General features: G+C 49.5%; 1 protein-coding gene across 3 annotated transcripts in view; it reads right to left on the bottom strand.

Moving 5' to 3' along the window:
* The window catches only part of PIWIL4 (piwi like RNA-mediated gene silencing 4), a 379756-nt gene that overhangs the window by 15181 nt on the left and 341105 nt on the right, over window positions 1–23470 (bottom strand). For 2 of the 3 annotated variants that reach the window (XM_029602363.1, XM_029602365.1), the window contains one exon: window positions 13093–13218. The exons of the other annotated variant lie outside the window; for it this stretch is intronic. In XM_029602363.1, coding sequence (XP_029458223.1) covers window positions 13093–13218 — 126 coding nt within the window. The remainder of the gene's footprint in view (window positions 1–13092; window positions 13219–23470) is intronic. 3 annotated transcript variants of the gene reach the window in all.

Below are 23470 nucleotides of genomic sequence, written 5' to 3'. Positions count from 1 at the left end.
AGGATGCTAGGCTTGATGGACCCTTGGTCTGACCCAGTATGGCATTTTCTTATGTTCTTCTTATGTCCTTCCAACCACTGTCGCCACTCTTCTAGTGCCATCTTGATAGCGAGAAGCTCCTTATCCCCGATGGAGTAATTATGTTCTGCCGCTGAGAATTTCTTGGAGAAGTATGAACAAGGATGGGAAACTCCTGATGTATTAGTCTGACTCAGAACAGTTCCAACCCCTTCAGCCAATGCGTCTACTTCAACAATAAATGGGAGCTTGGGGTCGGGATGCCGAAAACATGGTTGTCGAAGGAAGGAGTTTTTGAGTGCTTGGAATGCTTCTTCAGCCTCGACCGGCCACGCCTTGATGTTGGCTCCTTTATGAGTCAGAGCAGTCAGAGGGGCAGCTAATTTAGAAAAATTCTGGATAAAACTGCGATAATAATTCGCAAACCCCAGAAAGCGTTGAAGCGCACGTAATCCATTAGGCTGAGGCCATTCTTTAATGCATTTCAGCTTGGCGGGATCTATATGAAACCCTTGCTTAGATATAATGTAACCCAGGAAGGGTAATGATTCCTTTTTAAAGAAACATTTTTCAAGCTTAGCATACAGTCTGTTTTCCCTTAGACGTTGTAACACCTGAAGGACATGTTGTCTGTGAGATTGTAAACTGGCAGAGAAAATAAGAATGTCGTCCAAATAGACCACAACACAGACGTAAAGTAGGTCTCGAAATATTTCATTAATAAAATGTTGAAACACTGCAGGGGCATTGGTTAATCCAAACGGCATAACGAGATATTCGTAATGTCCATCTCTAGTATTAAAAGCTGTTTTCTATTCATCACCTTCACGAATTCTGATTAAATTGTAGGCTCCTCGGAGATCCAATTTGGAAAATATCTGGGCCCCCTGTAAACGATCAAAAAGTTCAGCAATAAGAAGCAGTGGATAGCGGTCTTTGATGGTGATTGCGTTGAGTCCACGGAAGTCAATACATGGATGCAGTGTCCCATCCTTTTTTCCCACGAAGAAGAAACCAGCTCCGGCTGGCGAAGTAGAGCGTCGAATGAACCCCTTCTGTAGGTTTTCTTGAATGTATTTAGTCATAGCTTGAGTCTCTGAGACGGATAATGCGTAGACCTTCCCTCGGAGAGGTGAGGCCCCTGGAACCAAATTGATGGCACAGTCGAACTCTCGATGCGGAGACAAGATATCAGCGGCTTTTTTAGAAAAAACATCTGTGAATTGACTATACTGTGCGGGCAAACCCTCAAGCAGGGCGGTGCAGACGTAACTGTCGGTTGGCATGATTCCTCGTAGACAGGTTTCTTGACAAACAGATCCCCATTGCAGAAGTTTCAAAGTCGTCCAGTCAAACTGAGGGTTATGACGTTGTAACCAGGGGCTACCCAACACCACGGGATATATGGCTCTCTGGATGACATAAAATGAAATTTGTTCAGAATGCTTGGGAGCGATGCGACACACCAGAGGAACAGTTTGATGGTTTATCCTTCCCGGTAGAGGATCTCCATAGATAGATGATATGATCAATGGCCTGGGGCAAGGTCGAAGATGGATATGGAGTCTTTCCACGATATCTTGAAGGATGAAACTCCCTCCTGCCCCGGAGTCTACTAAAGCCACGGTAGAAAATTGAAGGTCCTTCAGCTCCAAAGATATCCGTAGAGTGAGTGGGGGAGCTGGAGAGGTAATGCCTAGGGTTACTCCCCCGCCAGAGCCTAGGCTTTGGAGTTTCCCGGACGGATCGGGCAACGGGCTATGAGGTGACCTGTTCCTCCACAATATATATAGAGGCCCGATCGACGGCGTCTTTGTCGTTCCTCTGGAGAGAGAGGTCCACGTCCCAATTGCATGGGTTCTTCCACAATTCCTTCGAAAGCAGGTGTAGTTCAGGAGACGGTCGATACTGGACGAGGAGGGTTCCATGAGGTGGTTCTTCTGGAATTGGCTCCTTCACGAGCTCTTTCTTGCAGTCGACGGTCTATTCGAGTTACTAAGTCTATAATAGCGTCCAAAGACCTTGGTAGTTTTCGAGCCACCATCTCGTCCTTAATCTTAGATGACAGACCTTCCAAGTATATGGAGCGCAGACAATTCTCCTCCCATTGAAGTTCTGAAGCCAGTGTTCTAAACTCGATGGTGTAATCTGCGAGGGCTCGGTTCCCTTGCCAAAGTTGCAGAAGTTTAGAACCGGCTACTACCTGTTTCCCAGGATCATCGAAAACAGCGAGGAATAGCTCCAAGAACTTTTGAAGATCTTGCAGGACTGGATCTGATCGTCACCAATAGGGAGAAGCCCATGCCAAGGCTTTCCCTTCCAAGAGGGCGGAGCACAACACCGCATAGCCATCTTTACTGACCATAAAAATTTAACATATCTTCACCAGGCTCAATGTCTGAACCCTCGTCAGGCCCGTTGGGCCCTCTTTTTCACTCATTTTGACTTCGAATTATGGTACCGTCCTGCCGACAAGAACATTATGGCTGACGCCTTATCTCGATCATTCTCCACAGAGGATACTGAGGATCCTGTACAACATATCATTGATCCGGCTCGTATCATTCTGTCTGCTACCTTTACGATACCACCAGGGAAGACGGTGGTGCCTAAACAGCTTCGTAATAAAGTTTTGGCGTGGGGCCATGATTCCAGGCTGGCGGGACATCCCGGACGAATACGAACGCAGGCTCTCTTACAACAGTACTATTGGTGGCCTGAGATGCACAAAGATATACGAGCCTACGTAGATTCATGTCCAGTCTGCGCGCAACATAAAGTCCTCACCGGGAAAACTTGGGGTCTGCTACAATCATTACCCATTCCCACTAGACCATGGACGCACATCTCCACAGACTTTATAGTGGAACTTCCTCCATCTGATGGCAACACTGTAATATGGGTAGTAGTAGATTGCTTTTCTAAAATGGCTCATTTCATTCCACTCCCCTCCCTCCCGTCTGCTCCACGACTGGCTCAATTGTTCATGCTTCACATTTTTCGCCTTCATGGACTGCCTCAACACATCACCTCTGACCGGGGTCCTCAGTTCACGGCTCGATACTGGCTCAACCTCTGCAAGAAATTCTGGATTTCGCTGGACTTTACTATGGCGTTCCATCCTCAGGCTAATGGTCAGGTGGAACGTACAAATTGCAAGCTGAAACAGTTTCTACGTTTTTATGTCAACTCTCGACAAGATGACTGGGCGTCACTTCTTTCCTGGGCTGAGTTTTCACATAATTCGCATGCTGGGACCTCTACGGGGGCATCCCCCTTTTACATTGTCTTCGGGCGTCAGCCCAGGCCTCCCTTGCCTGTACTCCTGCCTGTTCCATCTCCAGCAGCTCTGTTAACAGCTACACAGCTGAAACAGCTTTGGGTCCATACTCAAAAGATGCTACAAAATGCAGCTCTCTCCGCTAAGAAATTTGCTGATCTACATCGACAGGCTCCTCAGTTTCATCCCGGGGAGAAGGTGTGGCTCAGCACCCGGCATATCCGTCTGAGAGTCCCTTCCATGAGACTGGCTCCTCGTTATATTGGACCTTTCCAGGTACTGCGACAGTTGGGTCCAGTGACCTACCAACTTCGGTTACCTGCTACATTGCGAATTCACAACTCATTCCATGTATCTCTCCTGAAGCCATTGGTCCTCAAGTGGCCTAGCCGGAAGCCGCCCGAGGCTACGCACCATCAAGCAGTGGACGAAACTATTTATCAAGTTCGTGACGTTCTGGATGTCCGGAGATGGGGCACCACTTGGGAGTACCTCCTAGCCTGGCAGGGATTTGGACCGGAGGAGAATTCTTGGGAGCTGGCAAAGAATATATTGAACAAATCTCTGCTCAAGGACTTTCATGCAAAACACCCCGGTAAACCCAAACCTTCTAGGGGGAGGCCTAAAGGAGGGGGTACTGTTAGCACCGCCGGCCGCGGCAAGCCACGACCGGGCCGGGTGTCATGGCCGCCGGCCGCAGAGGACCGCGACTGAGGCCGGGCCGGTGGGTGCAGAAGAAATAATTACCCGGGACGACTGACGGCGTTCGGGGCTCCTGCGGGGCAGGCTGCTCTCCTGCTTCTCCCTGCGGCTGCCACCGCCGCATTGCCAGGCTGGCTGGTTCCTCGGGGTTCGGCTCCGCCCCCATGGCTTCCCCTAGGGCCGCGCGCGCGGCTGAAGATTGTTCTTAAAGGAGCCATGACAGGAAGTCGTCATGGCTCCTCCTGAGTCTCCTCCCCTGGCTTCTGGTACTTAAGGCAAGGTCTGAGCATTCAGACCTTGCCTTGGTATTGAGGTTCCTGTTGAGTTTGCTCCGGTGTTCTCTGTTCCTGGTTCTTCGTCCCGCTCTGCTTCCCTGCTCCGTGGATTGATTCTTGGCTCCTGACTTCTGGACTGGTGGACGTGTCTTCTCCTGGCTTGATCCTGGTACGGCGTTGGACCCTTCTCCTGGCTTGATCCTGGTACGGCTTCGGACCTTTCTCCTGCTTAGACCCTGGACTGGACTTGGACCTTGCCTGTGTATCGAACCTCGGACCGGCTTTGGATTCTTCTACGACCTGCTGGAGGTGCCAGCCGTCTGGAACCCATGACCTGCAGGAGGCGCCTGCATCCAGACCTTTCTACAGTCTTCAGAGGAGTCGCGTAAGTCCCAGTGGCCGGACCCCTACAGGCTTCTCCTGGGGGGATTGCGTGCTTCCAGGGTGAAGCCTTCAGTCAAGTCACTCTTGTCCAAACGGCCTCGCCCTTCGACGGTAGCTGTCTACCTCGAAACAGGGGTCCACTTTCATAGCATGAACTCTCCCTGACCTCATCCCATTAATGACCTAGCAGGCTAGCAGTCAGTTCTAAGTAACAGGAGGCATCCTGGCCTCTGTCAGAGAGCTGAATCAGTGTGTGCACTTAGGCCTAAATTCACTGGGGTTACAGAAACTTTGGAGCAAGTGTTTAAACCAATACTATGGACTGTGTAGAGATGAGTCAGAGATCTCTTAACCCATAGAGTGGCACAGATATTGGGGCGGATTTTCAGAGCCCTGCTCGCCTAAATCCGCCCAAAACCAGGCGGATTTAGGCGAGCAGGGCCCTGCGCGCCGGTAAGCCTATTTTACATAGGCCTACCGGCGTGCGCAGAGCCCCGGGACTCGCGTAAGTCCCGGGGTTTTCGGAGGGGGCGTGTCGGGGGGCAGGCCCGAACCGCGCGGCGTTTTCGGGGCGTGTCGGGAGCGTTCCGGGGGCGTGGCTACGGCCCGGGGCGGCCCGGGGGCGTGGCCGCGCCCTCCGGACCCGCCCCCAGGACGCGTCCCGGTGCGCAGGAGGCCTGCTGACGCGCGGGGATTTACGCCTCCCAGAGGGAGGCGTAAATCCCCCGACAAAGGTAAGGGGGGGCTTAGATAGGGCCGGGTGGGTGGGTTAGGTAGGGGAAGGGAGGGGAAGGTAAAAGGAAGTTCCCTCCGAGGCCGCTCCGATTTCGCAGCGGCCTCGGAGGGAATGGGGGTAGGCTGCGCGGCTCGGCGCGCGCCGGCTATACAAAATCGATAGCCTTGCGCGCGCCGATCCAGGTTTTTAGCAAATACGCGCGGCTCCGCGCGTATCTACTAAAATCCAGCGTACTTTTGTTTGCGCCTGGAGCGCAAACAAAAGTAGGCCTATTCACGGAGTATGAAAATCCGCCCCATTATGTAGTGCACGGTAGGTGTCTCCCATCATTACTGTGCCAGTATGATGATTTTATGCCTAATAATTTGCCTAGTTTTTGGAAAAACTCTAGGATTAAAAACTCTGTGCGCTAAACTTTGTACCATGTGCGCAGCCTTCACTGGCCGTGCGCGCGCACACACGCACAGCTTAGAGGGAACACTGCCAGTATACCATGCTATTTCACACGAGCCTAAGGAGAAATTACTACTTACATGATAATTTTGTTTTCCTTAGTGTAGACAGATGGACCCAGGACCAGTAGGTATGCACCTCTGCCAGCAGATGGAGATGGAGCAAACTGATGTTACAGTATATATACTCCTGCAGTGACATCAGACTGCCAGTATTCTCTTCAAAAGCAATTGTGAAGAGACTAGCAAAAAACTTGAATAAACACAATCAACCATTACTGTACTTTATAAAATTCTCCTTCAGAAATCTGAAGCAATACTCAGTAGGAAGATGCATGTCCACCATCTGCTGGAGACGGAGAATACTGGAAGGCTGATATCCCTGCAGGAGTATGGATATTGTGATGCCAATTTGCTCCTTCTCCATCTGCTGGCAGAGGTGCATAGCCCACTGGTCCTGAGTCCATCTGTCTACATGCTAGGAAATTCCTCATTTGCATACACTGTTGCTTAATATGTACGCGGCTATGCACTAATTTTAGCACATACTGTTGGAAGATTAGTTTGGCATGGCACTAAGCATTTATTCTTAGCATGCTATTGTTTTGAACACTAAATGATCTTTTTCTACTGACTAAGCTTTAGTGCACAGGCCCCTAAATATGAAAAGTGCATATCATTTCAGAACAAATCTGAATGACAAATATTTCATATGATTTCAAATAACTGCTACACCAACAATTTGAAATCATTCTTTGCTAGCATTCTAAGCAATGAAAATGATTATAAACTTTAATCCTGCTTACTGTAAAGACGGAAGCCAAGATCTGATGCTATATTACACGGGAACTGAATACAAATAAGGAATGAAAAGATATGAGAAAGTCATAAATGTAAAAGCCTGCATTTGTTCTGTGTCCCTTTAGATGACATCCTCTGTCTGGAAATGGAAACCAACAAAAAATACAAGAAAAAGCAAGTGTTGCTTACCTGTAACAGGTGTTCTCACAGGACAGCAGGATGTTAGTCCTCACATATGAGTGACATCATCAGGATGGAGCCCAATCACGGAAAACTTCTATCAAAGTATCCAGAACTTTGACTGGCCCCTACTGGGCATGCCCAGCATGGCACTAACCCTGCAGCCAGCAGGGGTCCCCCCTTCAGTCTTATTTGATAGCTACAGGCAATGCCGAAAAAATAAAACAACAAAACGATACGAACCCAACACCGCGGGGCGGCGGGCGGGTTTCGTGAGGACTAACATCCTGCTGTCCTGTGAGAACACCTGTTACAGGTAAGCAACACTTGCTTTCTCACAGGACAAGCAGGATGGTAGTCCTCATATGGGAGAGTACCTAGCTGAGGATGTCCGAACATGCACCAAATGTACCCAACGGTGTGCAACAGGCACAACAACTGGGGTGGAATTTGGTAGAGGGCATCCTGAACCCCACCGGGCAGGCGGAAGGGTGTTGATACGTCACGTTGGAAATAGGTTACGCAGGATAGATTGGCCGAAGATGGAATCTTGTCTTCCGGCTTTGTCCAAGCAATAGTGGGCTGCGAAGGTATGGAGAGAGCTCCAGGTGGCAGCCCTGCAAATGTCAGGAAGCGGCACCAATCTTAGGTATGCTACTGAAGTTGCCATGGCCCTCACAGAGTGTGCTTTAACACGGTCTTGAAAAGGAATGCCTGCTTGCTGGTAGCAAAAAGATATGCAGTCCGCCAACCAGGAGGAGAGAGAGTCTGCTTACCCACAGGTTGCCCTAATTTGTTGGACTGGAAGGAGACGAATAACTGAATGCTCTTCCTGTGGGCAAGTGTACGGTCTAGATAGAAAGCTAGAGCCCGTTTACAGTCAAGGGTATGCAGAGCCTGTTCCCCTGGACTGGAATGGGGCCTGGGAAAAAAGGTAGGTAGTATGATGGATTGATTAATGTGAAACTCCGAAACTACCTTGGGTAAAAACATAGGGTGAGTGCGGAGTATTGCCCGGTCCTGCAGGAGTTTAGTGTAAGGCGGATAGGTTACTAGGGCCTGTAACTCACTAACTCTGCGAGCTGAAGTGATAGCTAAAAGAAAAATCACTTTCCATGTGAGATATTTTAGGTCACAGGAGTGAAGAGGCTCGAATGGTGGTTTCATGAGCCGACCAAGAACCAGGTTAAGGTCCCAAGAAGGGGCCGGAGGACGTAAAGGTGGCTTGATATGGAGCAAGCCCTTTAAAAAGCGTGTTACAAGGGGTTGTACTGATATAGGAACATCCCCGACACCTTTATGGAAGGCGGCCACCGCACTGACATGCAATCTGATTAAAGAGGTCTTTAAACCTGACTCCGACAAATGCCAGAGATAGTCCAAAAATCTTGGGATTGGACAGGAAAAGGGATAAAGGGACTGCGAAGTGCACCATGATGTGTACGTTTTTCATTTATAGGAATAAGATTTTCTTGTGGAAGGCTTCCGTGAAGCAATCAGGACATGAGAAACCAAATCTGAAAGGTTAAGTGGTTGAAGGATTAACCTTTCAACATCCATGCCGTCAGAGACAAGGCCTGAAGATTGGGATGGCGCACGCATTCGTTTGAGTGATCAGATGCGGGTCCATTCCCAAGGGAATGTGCCTGCGGATGGAGAGATCCTGAAGTATTGGAAACCACACTTGGCATGGCCAGTGAGGTGCTATCAGGATTATGGTTCCCTTGTCCTGACGTAACTTCACGAGAGTCTTCGAAAAAAGAGGAAGTGGAGGGAATGCATAGAGCAGACCGGTTGCCCACGAGAGGGAGAATACATCTTTGTGGTGAGAGCGCTCGCTCCGAATGAGGGAGCAGAACTTGGCGACTCTGTGGTTCTGAGGGGACACAAAGAGGTCTGTCTGGGGATAACCCCATTGTTGGAAGATTAAATCCACTACCGAGGGGTTGAGAGATCACTCGTGCGGTTGGAAGACATGACTCAGTTTGTCTGCCAAGACATTGTCCACTCCCGGCAAGTAGGTGGCCCTGAGGTACATCGAGTGGGAGAGCGCTTCCGCCCAAATCTGCGCAGCTTCCTGACACAGAAGGAAGGAGCCTGTGCCTCCCTGCTTGTTGATGTACCACATGGCCAACTGGTTGTCCGTCTGGATCAGGATGACATGATTTGACAGGCGTTCCTGAAAAGCCCTGAGAGCATATCGCATTGCTCGAAGACCCTTGGTCTGTAGATTGTCCACGTGGGCTCCCCACCCAAGGTTGGAAGCGTCGGTGGTGAGGATGAGTTGAGGATCTGGCACTTGAAAGGGCAGTCCTGGAGGAGATTGTTGTGATTTTTCCACCAGGTGAGAGACAGATGAAGTGAGTTGGTGATGTGGACAATGGTCGACAGAGGCTGAACAGCTTGAATCCATTGTGACCTCAGAGTCCAATGCATGAGCCTCATGGCCAGGCGGGCCATTGGTGTGACATGGACTGAGGACGCCATGTGTCCTAAATGGATGAGGAATTGGCGAGCTGTTGCTATATGCTGAGACTGCAACTGGTGAGCGAGAGACACGAGAGTTAGCGCTCGTTGTTGAGGTAGAAAGGCTTTTGCCTGCAAGGTGTCCAAATCTGCCCCAATGAACGACAAGGTTTGAGATGAGACTAAATAGGATTTTTCGTAATTGACGAGAAATCCTAGAGAAATTATAGTGTGTAGAGTCAAATTGAGGGACGACCGAGCGGCTTGCTGGATTGGGGCCCTGATTAACCAATATTCGAGATAGGGGTAGACGTGAACACCTTCTTTCCTGAGAAAAGCTGTGACAACCACAAGACATTTGGTAAAGACTCGTGCCGATGCTAGGCCAAAGGGAAGCACACGGTATTGATAGTGCTTTGGGCCTACTAAAAACCTGAGGTGCGATGAGCTGGAGTTATCGCAATGTGTGTGTATGCGTCCTGAAGGTCCAGAGAGCAGAGCCAGTCTCCTCTTTCCAGAAGAGGTAGAAGCGAGCCCAAGGTTACCATCTTGAACTTTTCTCGCTGTAGGTATTTGTTGAGAGCACGTAGGTCCAGAATTAGACGAACTCCCCTGGATTTTTTGGGGATCAAAAAGTATCGGGAATAGAACCCTAGGCCTTGCTGCGAGAGAGGGACGGGTTCTATTGCTCTTAACTGGAGAAGAAGGGAATCCTCCTGCTCCAGAAGAACAGAATGGTCGGATACTCTCCATGCTTGCAGAGGTGGTGAGTACGGTGGAAGAGCAGGAAAGTTTAGGTGGTAACCCTGAGCAAGGATTGCTAGCACCCATTGGTTGGTTGTGATTGATTGCCACATGCTGTGAAAGTGGCACAATCGACCTCCCACTGGTATGCTTGGCAGAGGAATCAGGCTGCTGCTCTCCAAGGGAAAGTCAAAAACCTGAAGCAGGCCCTGGCTGGGGAGCTGCTTGCGGCTTTCGTTTTCGGGCCTGGTGAGGCTGAGGTTTTTGAGAAGGCCTTGTAGTTTGGGACCTTGCTAGTGGAGGATAGTGCTTCCTTGGACGGAAGAATGACTTATTAGAGTCCTTCCTAAAGGTCTGTCTTGAGGGGAAGTCGGAAGGTATCTATGAGAGCTGTTTATGGGTCTCATGATGGTCCTTTAATTCAGCCACTATTTGCTGGATCTGTTCACCAAACAGATTGTTTCCTACACATGGCAGGTCAGATAGCCTGTCTTGTACTTCTGGGCGAAAGTCAGAAGATTTGAGCCAGGCCCAGCGTCTTGCCGAAATGGCAGCTGCAGACACTCTAGAAGAGGTGTCGAAGATATTGTAAGCTGTTCTTATCTCATGCTTTCCTGCCTCAAACCCCTTGTTGACAAGGATTTGAAGCTGTTGTTGGAATTGGTCAGGCAGGGTTTCAGAGAAGTCCTGTATCTGCTTGAAAATGACCCTATTGAATTGGGTCATATACAGCTGGTAAACAGCCATTCTGGAGATGAGCATGGCCCCTTGGAACATTCATCGACCAATATTGTCTAAGAACCTGTGTTCCTTAACAGGAGGGGTAGATGAGTGAGGCTTCGTCCTTTTTGCTTTCTTTTGAGCCGATTCCACCACCACTGAGTGGTGGTCGAGCTGAGATTTTTGAAAGCCGAGGGCTGATTGTACTAAATAGGTAGTGTCAGCTTTTCTATGGACTGGGGCAACGGATCCAGGGTTTTCCCGGTTCTTTTTGAGGAGGTCAAGAAGAACTTGATGAATGGGAATAGAAGTGATCACTTTAGGGGCATCCAGGAATTGGAGGAGCTCCATCATCTGGTGCCTATCATCCTGCTCCGTTTGAAGCTGAAAAGGGACCAACTCTGATATTTCCTTCACAAAATTAATGAAAGAAAGGTCCTCTGGAGGAGAACGCTTTCTACTTTCAGTAGGAGAGGGAGGTGAAGGTAAATCATCAGTGTCTGTGGAAGTATCATCACCTCAGGTGTCATAAGGATCAGCAGACTGACCTGTAGGACGAGAAGGGGGTTGGATACCCGAAGGCCCCTGCTGAGGCTCCGAGAAAATCGAAGGAATCACCGGGGGCACCGTGGACGGCCTGGAAGGCATCGGTGCCGGTATCGAAGGCATCGATGGCGCCGATGTGCGTATCGCCCCCAATGAATGAATCGGTGGCGAGGGACGAATTGGCATCGATGACTGAGGCAGTACTCCCGAAGGAGGAATGCGGAACGGTGTTTCTCCTCCCGATGAAGCTGTCAACGGGGAGCGCACCGGAGCCATCGGAGCCCCAGGAATCACCGGTGGAAGGGCGGTCATGAGAGCCTCCATCCGGGATAGCAGCAGTGCCAGCACTGCTGTCATCGGGTCGGTGACCGGTTCCATTCTCGGTGCCGGAGGAACCTGGAGCCGTTGCATCGCCTTGTCGATGGCCTCCTGGACCAGCCGGTCCAGTTATTCCCAGAGACCTGGAGCAAGCAGCCCTGGCTCTGTGACGCAAGAGGGAGGCGGAGGCACAGTCGGAGGGACCACCTTTACAGGCGGAATCGCGACTCCCAAACCCCGATCGGGTGAGGGTGGCCTCGATGTCCCGGTCGCAGGAATGGTCAGTGCCATTCCTGGACAGGGCTTCTTCGATGGTGGCTCAGACGGTGGCGAGGTTGATGATTTCGCTCCCTTGATGGTCTGAGACATATGATGCCGATGGCGATGTTCTCCCTACGATCCCCTCGATCTTGAGGGGGAGTAACGAGAGTCGACGGCCGTGAAGACGTCGATGGCGGACGGCCACCGGACGGTGGTCGATGCTGGTGCGACTTCGACGGTACCGGTTCCGATGACGCCGATGCAATGGATGGCGTCGTGGTGTGAGCACGGAAGAGGAGTCCCATCTTCTCCATTCTGGCTTTGCGACCTTTTGGTGTCATGAAGGCACATTTGGTGCAAGTCAGGACATCATGCTCACGGCCTAAACACATTACACAGACTCCATGAGGGTCTGTGATGGATATGGTATGAGTACAGTCTGGGCACCGACGAAACCCCGACGCCATGGCAATCGAAAAAAATCCAGCCGCGGTATGGTCGATGGCCAGTAGGCCGTGAGGGCCAAACTCGACGGTAATCGACGAAAAACGGTCAAAAAACTTACCGGAGTACCGCGGTCTGAGAAAAGTTAGAGGAGGGACCCCTGTGGGGCAATTTAAGTTTAATCAACTCTGTGAGGAAAATTCCTGTCAGGAATCTCTTCAGAGCTCCTAAACCGCGAGGCTATTGCTGCGTGGAAAAAAAGAAGACTGAAGGGGGACCCCTGCTGGCAGCAGGGTTAGTGCCATGCTGGGCATGCCCAGTAGGGGCCAGTCAAAGTTCTGGAAACTTTGATAGAAGTTTTCCGTGATTCGGCTCCATCCTGATGATGTCACCCATATGTGACGACTACCATCCTGCTTGTCCTGTGAGAACAAACATAACACTAAAATCCCAAGCTTTTGGGAGTGAAAAGGCTGAAAATAATGTTCTAGGAACTACATTCCATTTATTGTTAATGCTTCAGCATTGTGTTTGAAAGTGTGCCCAAGATGTGTGCATATTTCTCTGACTGCACTTGTCATTGTGTATTATTCCCTGCATAAAATCCAGCTATGGGAAACCTGATGAATGATGGAGTTGCTTTCAGCACACTAGTCTTTTTCTTCTTCCAACACTTAAAAGGAACCCAACTCACTATAAACTGCATTCGGAAAAATAAAAAGGCATTGTTATATTATTGACATTTCCCTTTAAGCATCTACTTGCCATTCTGGACGCGTGGCCTCTCTATCCACAACAGTGCCCACAGGGGGGTTCTGTAGTTGTCGGTTTGCCTCTGAGAAGAATCTAGGAATGCATTTCTTCCTAACCACAATCACTGACAACTTGGGGCTTGAAATAAAAACAAAACAAAACAAAACAAAAAAAAAACCACTTTAGCTACAATTTGAGCCAGCAATCCTGTTGTTCTGATTCAAGATATCGTAGTAATTATTGTTGATTATTGCTATTTTCAATAATAGTACTGTAAATGAACACTGTTATAACTATAGTAAGAAGCAGTGATTTTGGAAACAGCTTGTTTTGAAAAATAGTCTTTTAAAAATATTTTTATTGCAGCATTGTGACTTTAAGAACGAAACTTCTGCTCAGCATTATGGATGAAATTTGTGCTATAACATTATGGTGGCCTCAGTGTAGGAATTTCATGACTGCAATAACATGAGAAGCCAGCTTCCTACAATCACAGCTGCCTCCAGTAAATGAAAACAACATTCATTTACAGTATTGCTCTTATAAAAAATGAAGTAATCCTCTTTCAAGCTTGGTGTTTCACAGTAAATGAAATTTGTGTGCAATTTGTTCACGGAAAGGAATCGCTTAACTTCCCCCTCCTCCACATTTAGCAATCTAGTAGTCACTTTGCCCTATTTCATCTCCTGTTCCTCGCCTGTGAAGCACTTTATAAACCCATAGCAATATATGCTATATAAATTATAGGGGTCTACTTTCAATATGGGATAAAGTCTTCTTGTATCTTTTATCTACAGGCTTTGCACCAATTTCAAGCAAAATCATGAGTGTATTGTCCCTTTGAAAATTGCCATGGGGACAAAGTACGTGGTCACATGCACTTGCTTTTTCTGTAGGTAGATTTTTCCTGGAAAAGTAGACATGTAGATTTGAAAATGCCTACACATGTACTTTTCATCCCCTGACCTAGGAAAGCCTCTTCTAAATTTGGGTAAAGATTTGCACATTGTGGATTATTTTGTGAACATAAGAATAGTGAAAATCATATCTTTCTTTTTTTAGTTCCTCTTTTCTTCTATTTCTTCCAACTTGGTCTGAACCTATGCTAGGATCCTGGCACCATGAGCTTTCCTAAGCAACTACTTGGGGAATTTTGTTTTCCCTATTTTAATAGATCCGTCCTTTCACTGTTCTTAGTCAGGTCAGTGCAACAATGGTTCTGAGGTTAGGAGCCATGCACTAGGTCTCCTTCAGAATCCCTATATTATGGGATCTAAATCCAGTCCCTTAATGATGACCATGACTCCCTTCCTCTGAGGATTGTGAACATTGCTTCCACAGCATAGCCAGCCCTGGCCAACCCAAAGTGCAGAAGACCCAATCTGGGAATCAAACCAGGGATCCTCAGCATGGCAGTGTGCAGTACTGCCAATGAGTTACCAAGTCCGTAACCAGGTCCTTTATATTTCACAACAAAGTATTCTCATTCCAATTGCCACCAAAGTTTATGTATTTGTGCATATCCTACAATTTTTTGAAAGTGATAACAGAAATTCTAATGATGATCATTAATCAGACATCGACATAAGAAGTCTGAAAATATTTAACCCCACAAACAAACTCACAATTTAGCTTCATTGACGAAGTGTTTTATTTTCATAAAATATTTGATACATATTTTGTAGAAAACCTGGAAGTTTAAAACCACCCTTATTTATTTCCCTGACTGCATCTGATCCATTCTTTATCTTTCCAACCTTCTTTCCATCCAGTATCACTTACAACTCATGGAGAAATAAGTGCTGTGGAAAAAACAATGCCACCCTAATGTTTTGCAAGAAATGTCAGGTCAGCATTTTAATCCAATGTTCTTTAGTAGGAGAAGGCATCCCTTACACCAATGAAAAAGAGAAAAAAAGGAAGTAATTATCATAATCTCTTGTATCTTTACATTAATAGTAAGCTGGATTTAGGATAAGAAAAAGGAAAATTAGTTTCTTACCTGATAATTTTCGTTCCTGTAGTACCAAGGATCAGTCCAGACAGCTGGGTTATGCCTCCCCTCCAGCAGATGAAAACTGAAACACCCCCTAGATATACTGGTGTGCCACCTGCGATCCTTCAGTATATGTTATATCAAAGCAGAAGTAATGATTAACCACTTCCGACAGTGCCCCAAGAAATATCTGTTCCTTTTCTTTTTTAAACTCAGTGACCAGATCAAACAGAAACCTCCTTGAGGACATAGAAAACCAGGTAGAACAAACATGACACCAAAGAGTGTACAGAAAAAACAGTAAATAACGACCAACTTACCAGTGAAACTGGTCCAAACATAGAGAATATAATCTGCAAGTGAAGAAATATTGAAGACGAGCGGACTCCCAGAACAGTGGGTGGGCGTCTGACTGATCCTTGGTACTACAGGAACGAAAATTATCAGGTAAGAAACTAATTTTCCTTTCCCTGTACGTACCAGGATCAGTCCAGACAGCTGGGATGTACCCAAGCCGCCTTAACTGGGGTGGGAACCTGAGAGTCCCGCTCGGATCACGCTGCTCCCAAAAGATTGCGCAGACGGACCACGGACATCCAGGCGATAATGCCTGGAAAACGTATGCCAAGATTTCCAAGTGGCCGCCCTGCATATCTCTTGGCAAGAGAGCAATTGGTTTTCTGCCCACGAAGTCGCTTGAGAACGCAATGAATGAGCCTTAAGCCCATCAGGAACAGGTTTGCCGCAGCCGATATACGTGGAAGCCATAGCACCCTTTAACCAGCGTGCAATTGTAGCCTTGGACGCCTGTAGTCCCTTCTTGGGTCCGTTCCATAATACAAAAAGGTGATCCGACCTCCTAAAGTCGTTTGTAACCTCCAAATAGCGCAAAAGAACCCGCCGGACGTCCAAATGTCTCAAGTCTCTGCCTTGAGACGACTGCAGCTCCTCTTCCGAAAAGGAAGGCAATTCTACCGTCTGGTTAACATGAAACGCTGAGACCACTTTAGGCAAAAAGGAAGGTACGGTCCGCAAGGAGACTCCTGACGCTGAAATACGCAAGAACGGTTCCCGGCAAGAAAGAGCCTGCAGCTCCGAAACGCGATGGGCCGAGGAAAAGGCCACTAGAAAAACCGTCTTGAGGGTCAAATCCTTTAACGAAGCTGTCTTAATAGGCTCAAAAGGTGCCACACACAGGCCACGGAGAACCAAGTTCAAGTTCCATGAAGGACAAGGAGCCTGCAAATTCCGGACCCCTCGCAAAAACCGTGCAACATCAGGATGACTCGCAAGGGAAGACCCCTCAACTTTACCTCTCAAACAGCCCAGCGCCACTACCTGAACTCGAAGCGAATTATATGCCAAACCCTTCTTCAGGCCATCTTGTAAGAACGAAAGGATGTGACCCACGGACGAACGTCTGGGTGGAATACTGAGCGCAGCGCACCAGTCGTGGAAAACTTTCCAAACCCTAGCATAGGCAAGCGTAGTGGAAGATCTGCGCGCCCGAAGGAGAGTCGCAACAACGGCGTCCGAATAACCTCTCTTCCTCAATTGCCTCCGCTCATAAGCCAGGCCGCCAGACAAAAGCGATCTGCCAGATCGAAAAATACCGGGCCCTGACGGAGAAGGTTGGGAAGATGACCCAGACGTAATAGACCGTCGACCGCCAGATTGACGAGATCCGCGAACCACGGGCGACGCGGCCATTCCGGAGCCACCAGAATCACCATGCCTTGATGGGCCTCTATGCGTCATAACACTTTCCCCACAAGGGGCCACGGAGGAAACACATAAAGAAGGAGGCGACGGGGCCACGGAAGCACCAACACATCCACACCTTCCGACTCGTGTTTCCGTCTTCGACTGAAGAAACGCGCCGCTTTCGCATTTAGCCGAGTCGCAGCGTGGAATTCCCCAACGCTGAGTGATAAGATGCATCGCCTCTGCCGACAGCTCCCATTCTCCCGGATCTAGATGCTGCTGACTGAGGTAATCCGCCTGAACGTTGTCCACCCCGGCAATGTGGGTGGCCGCGATGCGCGACAAATGTTGTTCCGCCCAGTTCATCAACGCCGCCTCTGTCGCCACTGCTCGACTCTTTGTGCCGCCTTGGCGATTTATGTACGCCACTGCGGTCGCATTGTCCGATAGAATTCTGACCGCTCGGCCGCGCACAATCGGAAGAAGACGACGCAAGGCCAGACGTACCGCTCTGGTCTCCAAGCGATTGATGGACCAAGTTGACTGGAGCGCTGACCAGGTGCCCTGGACTGCTCGGGATTGACAGACCGCCCCCCCAGCCGGAGAGGCTGGCATCCGTCGTCACTACTATCCAGGATGGAGGTTCCAGGTCCACCCCCTGCAGGAGATTGCTTGGAGTTAGCCACCAGGAGAGACTGGAGCGGGCTGGCTCCATCAAGGGCAATTCCAGTCCGTAATCCTCGGATCTGGGATCCCAACGAGACAGAAGTGCTGTTTGTAACGGCCGCAAATGCGCAAAAGCCCACAGTACCATCTCCATAGTAGACACCATATGACCAATGACCTTTAAATAATCCCAAGCCGTGGGAGTGGGAAGGTCCATCAGGCGCCGCACCTGTTCCATGAGATTGAGCATGCGTTGATGTGGAAGAAAAACCTTGCACACCAGGGTATTGAACCGAGCCCCCAAGAATTCCAACTGTTGGGTGGGCTCGAGTCGGCTCTTCGCGAAGTTGACTACCCATCCCAACGACTGAAGTTGACGCACCACCAAGGAAACCGCCCGTTTGCAAGACGCTTGCCACTTTGCCCGAATGAGCCAATCGTCGAGATAAGGATGTACAAGGACTCCCTGACGACGGAGAGAAGCCGCAACCACCACGAGGACCTTGGTGAATACTCGCGGAGCGGTCGCCAACCTGAAGGGGAGGGCACAAAATTGGTAATGGGACCCCAACACCATAAATCTCAGGTACCTTTGATGATGCTCTCGGATTCCAATGTGGAGATACGCCTCGGTCAGGTCCAAAGAAGCCAAATACTCTCCCTTGTGGATGGCCGCAACAACAGACCATAGCGTCTCCATCCGAAAACGCGGTACTCTCAACGCCTTGTTCACACCTTTTAGGTCCAGGATTGGTCTGAAGGTACCCTCCTTTTTGGGAACCAGGAAGTATATGGAATACCGCCCTGTCCTGGTCTCGGCCGGCGGGACAGGGACCACCGCGCCCATAGCTTGCAGGTGGTGGACGGTTTGAACTATAGCCCGCTGTTTCTCCGGAGGACAGCACGGCGAAATCATAAAAAGATCCCGGAGGGAACGTGCAAAATGTAACTCGTAACCGTGCTGAACAACGTCGAGGACCCATTGATCCAAAGTTATTTTGACCCACTCCTCCCAGAACCGGGACAGGCGACCTCCGATAAACGGAACGGAGGAATGGGTCTGCGCGCCTTCATTGCGCGGGCTTGTCTGCAGCGAACCCTTGCGAGGCTCCTCCCCGCGGAGGCCGCCTGCCACGAAAGGAAGAAGACCAGGACTGAGACCTGGTGGACTGCTGCTTCTGGGGAAAGGAACCCCCCTCTACTCGCCCAGAATCGCCTTTGACCCCGAAAGCGTGCCCTGGCATTCCCAAAGGACCGAGACTGACGGGGCTTATCCTCGGGCAATTTATAAACTTTATTGTCCCCCAGGTCCTTAATGAGCTGATCCAATTCCTCGCCAAATAGCAACTTGCCCTTGAAGGGGAAGGAACCTAATCTCGCCTTAGAGGTGGCGTCCACCGACCAGCAACGGAGCCACAACAACCTCCTTGCTGAAACTGCCGAGGACATAATGCGAGCTGAGGTGCGTAACAAATCATATAGGGCATCCGCTGTATAAGCGACCGCAGATTCAACACAATTTGCCTGTTCCGCCTCGCCAGGAGGAAACTCCTGCGCGGTCAGTAGCTGCTGAACCCAGCGCAGGTTGGCCCTCTGGACGAGGCTGCTGCACGCCGCTGCCCGGACACCCAAAGCCACCACGTCAAAAATGCACTTCAACAAGACCTCCAGCTTACGATCTTGGAGATCCTTTAAAGCTATACCCCCCGTAACCAGAATAGTCGTGTGCTTGACCACGGCCGTGACCGCCGAATCCACCGCGGGCGTTTTCAAAAGATCCAAGGATTCCGCGGGCAACGGGTAAAGCTTTTCCATAGCTCTATTCACGCGCAGCGAAGCCTCTGGCAGCTCCCATTCCCTTGAAACAATTTGCAAAACTTTGGGATGGAAGGGAAAAGTCTGAGGGGGGGCCCGAAGGCCCGCCATAGCAATGTCCCCCGTAGAAGTGTCCGCATTCGGAGGCGGGGCTGACAGCTCTAGCTCTTGCAGGACATGGAGGATGAGAAAATTCAGCTCATCCTTCCCAAACAATCGCAGCACCTGGGGGTCGTCCCCCTCTACGGACCCCTGCTCGTCCATTGTGAGTAAATCCGGAGCCCCCTGAGGATCCGGAGCGGCCCCCACGTCCCCCAAATCCTCAGCCCCCCCCCCCCCCCGTGGGCGGATGACAGTGGCCCCGGAGGACCCCAGCCCCAGGGAGCTTCCCTGGTCCAAGGGGGCCTTGGGGAACTTCGGGGGAGAGGGACCTTCCGCCTCCCAGCCAGACTCTGCCTGCAAAAATGCTTTGTGCATTAGGAGCACAAATTCTGAGGAAAAAGGCACCGCTCGCTTTAAATCTTTTTTCGGGGCTCCAGGGGGGAGGGGTGCTCAAAAGCCCTCCAAATCGGGCGGGGAGCGCGGGCTCAGGTCCGGAGAAGGGGGAGGGGAGGTTTCCTCCTCCGATGCCGACGGGTCTGAGTGCCGCGTGGCCAAAATGGCCGCCGCTCTCCTCCCCAAAGGAGGAGGGGCCGGGGAACGGCTGCCCGAAGCCACGCGGTGCCGCGACACCGGGGGAAGGGAAGAACCGCTGCGGGCAGCGCTCGGCCCCCAGGAGGGTCCCTCGCCCCTGGGAAGGCATCGGGAGCAGAGACCCTCCCGAGAGAGTCGCGCCCCCGCCCCCCCCACAGGCTGAGCAGGCCGAAGATTGAGGCATCGCGGCAAGAAGCTGTGGAGAAGAAAAGCTCGCCAAATCAGGTACAAACACCCTCAAGCAAAAACGGGCCGGGTGAACCAGCCACCCCCTCCGGAGTCCGTAGAGGCACTGGCAGGCCGGGGCTGAAAGTAGAAGAGCTCACTGCCTGTACCCAACAGGCCTTAAGTGGCTCCCGAGCAATTTTTTTTTTTTTTTAACTTGCTCTCCTGGTTAATTATTTTATTTGTAAAACCCCCTTCAGGGCTGGACCCCTGGAAAGTGGGGGGAGGGTGACCGGCCCACCGGTAAGCTCTCCCCCAGCCTCAGGGACACGCTAGTCCGGGAAAGTGAAGAGGATAGCGCCCTCTGTACCTGCCTGGCGCTAAGCTCCAAGCTGCGCTGTGCACTGTGCACAATATTCTCCCTTGAAAGAAAGAAACCAAACAGACAAAGGATAACAACAGGGAGAAAAGGAAAGAGACTAGTTGATCCTGTCCCCAAATTTTTTCTTTGGAATTTCCCCCCCCCCCCCCCCCCCCCCCAGTATAAATAACTGACCAGGCCAGGACCGCAGGTTATGCCTCTCAATCTGCTGGAGTCAGAGAATATACTGAAGGATCGCAGGTGGCACACCAGTATATCTAGGGGGTGTTTCAGTTTTCATCTGCTGGAGGGGAGGCATAACCCAGCTGTCTGGACTGATCCTGGTACGTACAGGGAAAAAACATTATAATAAATTTTATTTACATAATGTAAGCTACAAAAATACTATGCACATTGTGTATGCATATCTAATTATGGGCTCAAGAAGATATCTTATCTATGCTAGCAGGAGGAGAGCTCTACTACCAATTTGATGGTTTGCAAAGAGCAAGCAGATCGAGCAATAGGAAAATCAGGGTAACTGAACTTGCCCAAGAAAGGAATCGTGCTTGCAGAAAACACATAGAGCAGAATGCTCTTTGCCATTCCATGATTTTAAATATTCCTTGAGTTTTCACAAGAATCATCTTCACGTTCCACATACAAACCTACAAACAAAAGGAAATATAACATAGCCCCCAAATAATGACATGAAAAATGCTGAGCCCTGCTTTTAAAAGCAGACAAAAATGAGGCATGAAAAATCATCTAACGTAGATGGACTGCACAGATAAAATGAACATTAACTGCAGAGTTCTGTAATGCTCCAGTTATATGTATTGAGCTAAAACCTTAGGGGTAGATTTTAAAAGGTGCATGCCGATTTTATAACATGCACACATTGGCGAGAGCACATTATAAAATACGTCTCCTGCATGTACATGTGCACCAGATTTTCAAGTCCATGTGCGCATGTGTGGGCTGGTGGCCTGCTCCGCGCCCAGGGGGGAAATATTAGAATAATATATGCGGTGAAACGAGTAGGGCTTCCCCAGTTCCCTCCCAGGCCACTCTAGTAAAGGAGCGGACTGGGAGGGAACTTCCTTACTCCTAACCCTATCCTTCCTCCCTCTTCCCCGACCCCTAAACTAATCCTACCTATCATCATTTTTTAAATCTTTGTACTTACTGCTCCTCTGGAACAGAAATAATATCCAGCACACGCTTCTCTGGGACAGCGTCTAATGGCAGTCCTCACACGAGTGAATCCCTAGTTACAGGTGGCCCCCCTCCAACAAAAAAAGGGGACCAACAAAAGAAATAACAAGGGGCACAACAAGAACAACAATGTTTTGTTGGTAACAGTAGGCGGGGAGCTTGAACTGAAATAATGGACCCCAGGAGGGAACAGATTTGGGTTTTACCCCTCAAACAAGTTCCGAAGGACAGATTGGCCAAACCTGCTGTCATGCTGGCCATCTCTATCTGAACAGTAATGAGATGTGAATGAGTGGATGGAACTCCATGGTGCAGCTTTGCAGATCTCCTCCATGGGGTCTGCTCGCAAGTGGATAACTGACGCTGCCATGGCTCGAACAGAGTGAGCCTTGATTTGGCCCCATGTGATCCCGCCTGGGGCTAACGGAAGGAGATGCAGTCTGCTAGCCAACTGGAAAGCATCTGCTTGGCAACGGTGATCCCCAGCTTGTTCTGATAAAAAAAAAAAAAAAAGTTGGGTGGACTGTCTATCGGCTTCAGTCTGCTCCAGACAGAAAGCTAAGGCTCTTTTGCAGTCCAGATTGTGCAGGGCTCATTCGCTTTGGTGCGAATGAGGTCTAGTAAAAAATGTTGGCAAAACGATGGACTGGTTAAGATGGATGCCCGACACCACTGTAGACAGGAACTTAAGAGTGGCGTATGCAGGACCACACTATCATGAAAAAACTTTGTGTAAGGTGGATGTCACTAAGGTCTGGAGCTCACTGACCCTGCATGCTGAAGTGACCACCACCAAAAATATGACCTTCCGGAGCTGCCTACCTGCCGCCTAGACCCGGTGAGGAGGAAGGACCCGGAGAAAGAATGGGAACTATTGTGGCTGCCTGGTGCCGACACCATCACAGTGCCGGAGGCCTATTAAAGGAGGCGCCCTGTGGTGCGCCGCCATGGGGCATGTCCCTTATGCTGATTTTTTTCAAGAATTGATTTTGGTTGCGAATGGGGAGAAAAAGGAAGGGGAAACCTCCCTACCTGACTCAAGCCTCCAGCTCTACTCCCATAAGTGGCCCCATGGATCATCACGTGATCTACAGTTCATCACTACACACAGTGAGTACAGAATTGGAGAATGTCTCCTTGAGTCCAGAAGCTAAGCTTCCACCTCCTATTCCGTGTGGTCTATCTGTGAAATAAGAGACTATTCCTGGAATAGTGGTGGTTCTAATTCTTCTCAGCCTTTAGACGCTGTTTATTGGATTTAAATATGGGTCAGACAGTTGAAACAAAGTCAGTTATTCCAATTCTGGTCCCAGTGCAAGTGTTGTCTGGAGGTGCCATGGAGGAGTCAAACCTTTATCTACTTCTGATGAGATTTCACTTAAAGATCTTTGGAATGAAGTTATAGGAATAGACTCTAAACTTTCAAATTCAATAACTCAATTGTGTCAGTTTTCACAAGAATGTTAAAAAATTTAAAAAGTTGATACTGGGCTGTCTTCTATAGATACTGCAATGTCTGTTCAATCTTCTGTTATTTCTAATTTACAGACAGTGTCAACAACGGGAATTAAAGATAGCAAATGTTGCTTACCTGTAACAGGTGTTCTCACAGGACAGCAGGATGTTAGTCCTCACATATGAGTGACATCACAGGATGGAGCCCTGTACGGAAAACCTTTCTGTCAAAGTTTCTACAAAGCTTTGACTGACACTGGCACACTGAGTGCACGGAGCATGCTCAGCCTGCAATTATCCCTGTGACCACAGTTGTC

Source organism: Rhinatrema bivittatum, chromosome 5 (assembly GCF_901001135.1).
Source record: "Rhinatrema bivittatum chromosome 5, aRhiBiv1.1, whole genome shotgun sequence".
In the NCBI taxonomy this organism is placed as follows: domain Eukaryota; kingdom Metazoa; phylum Chordata; class Amphibia; order Gymnophiona; family Rhinatrematidae; genus Rhinatrema; species Rhinatrema bivittatum.
This window is presented reverse-complemented; position numbering and strand designations above follow the sequence as displayed.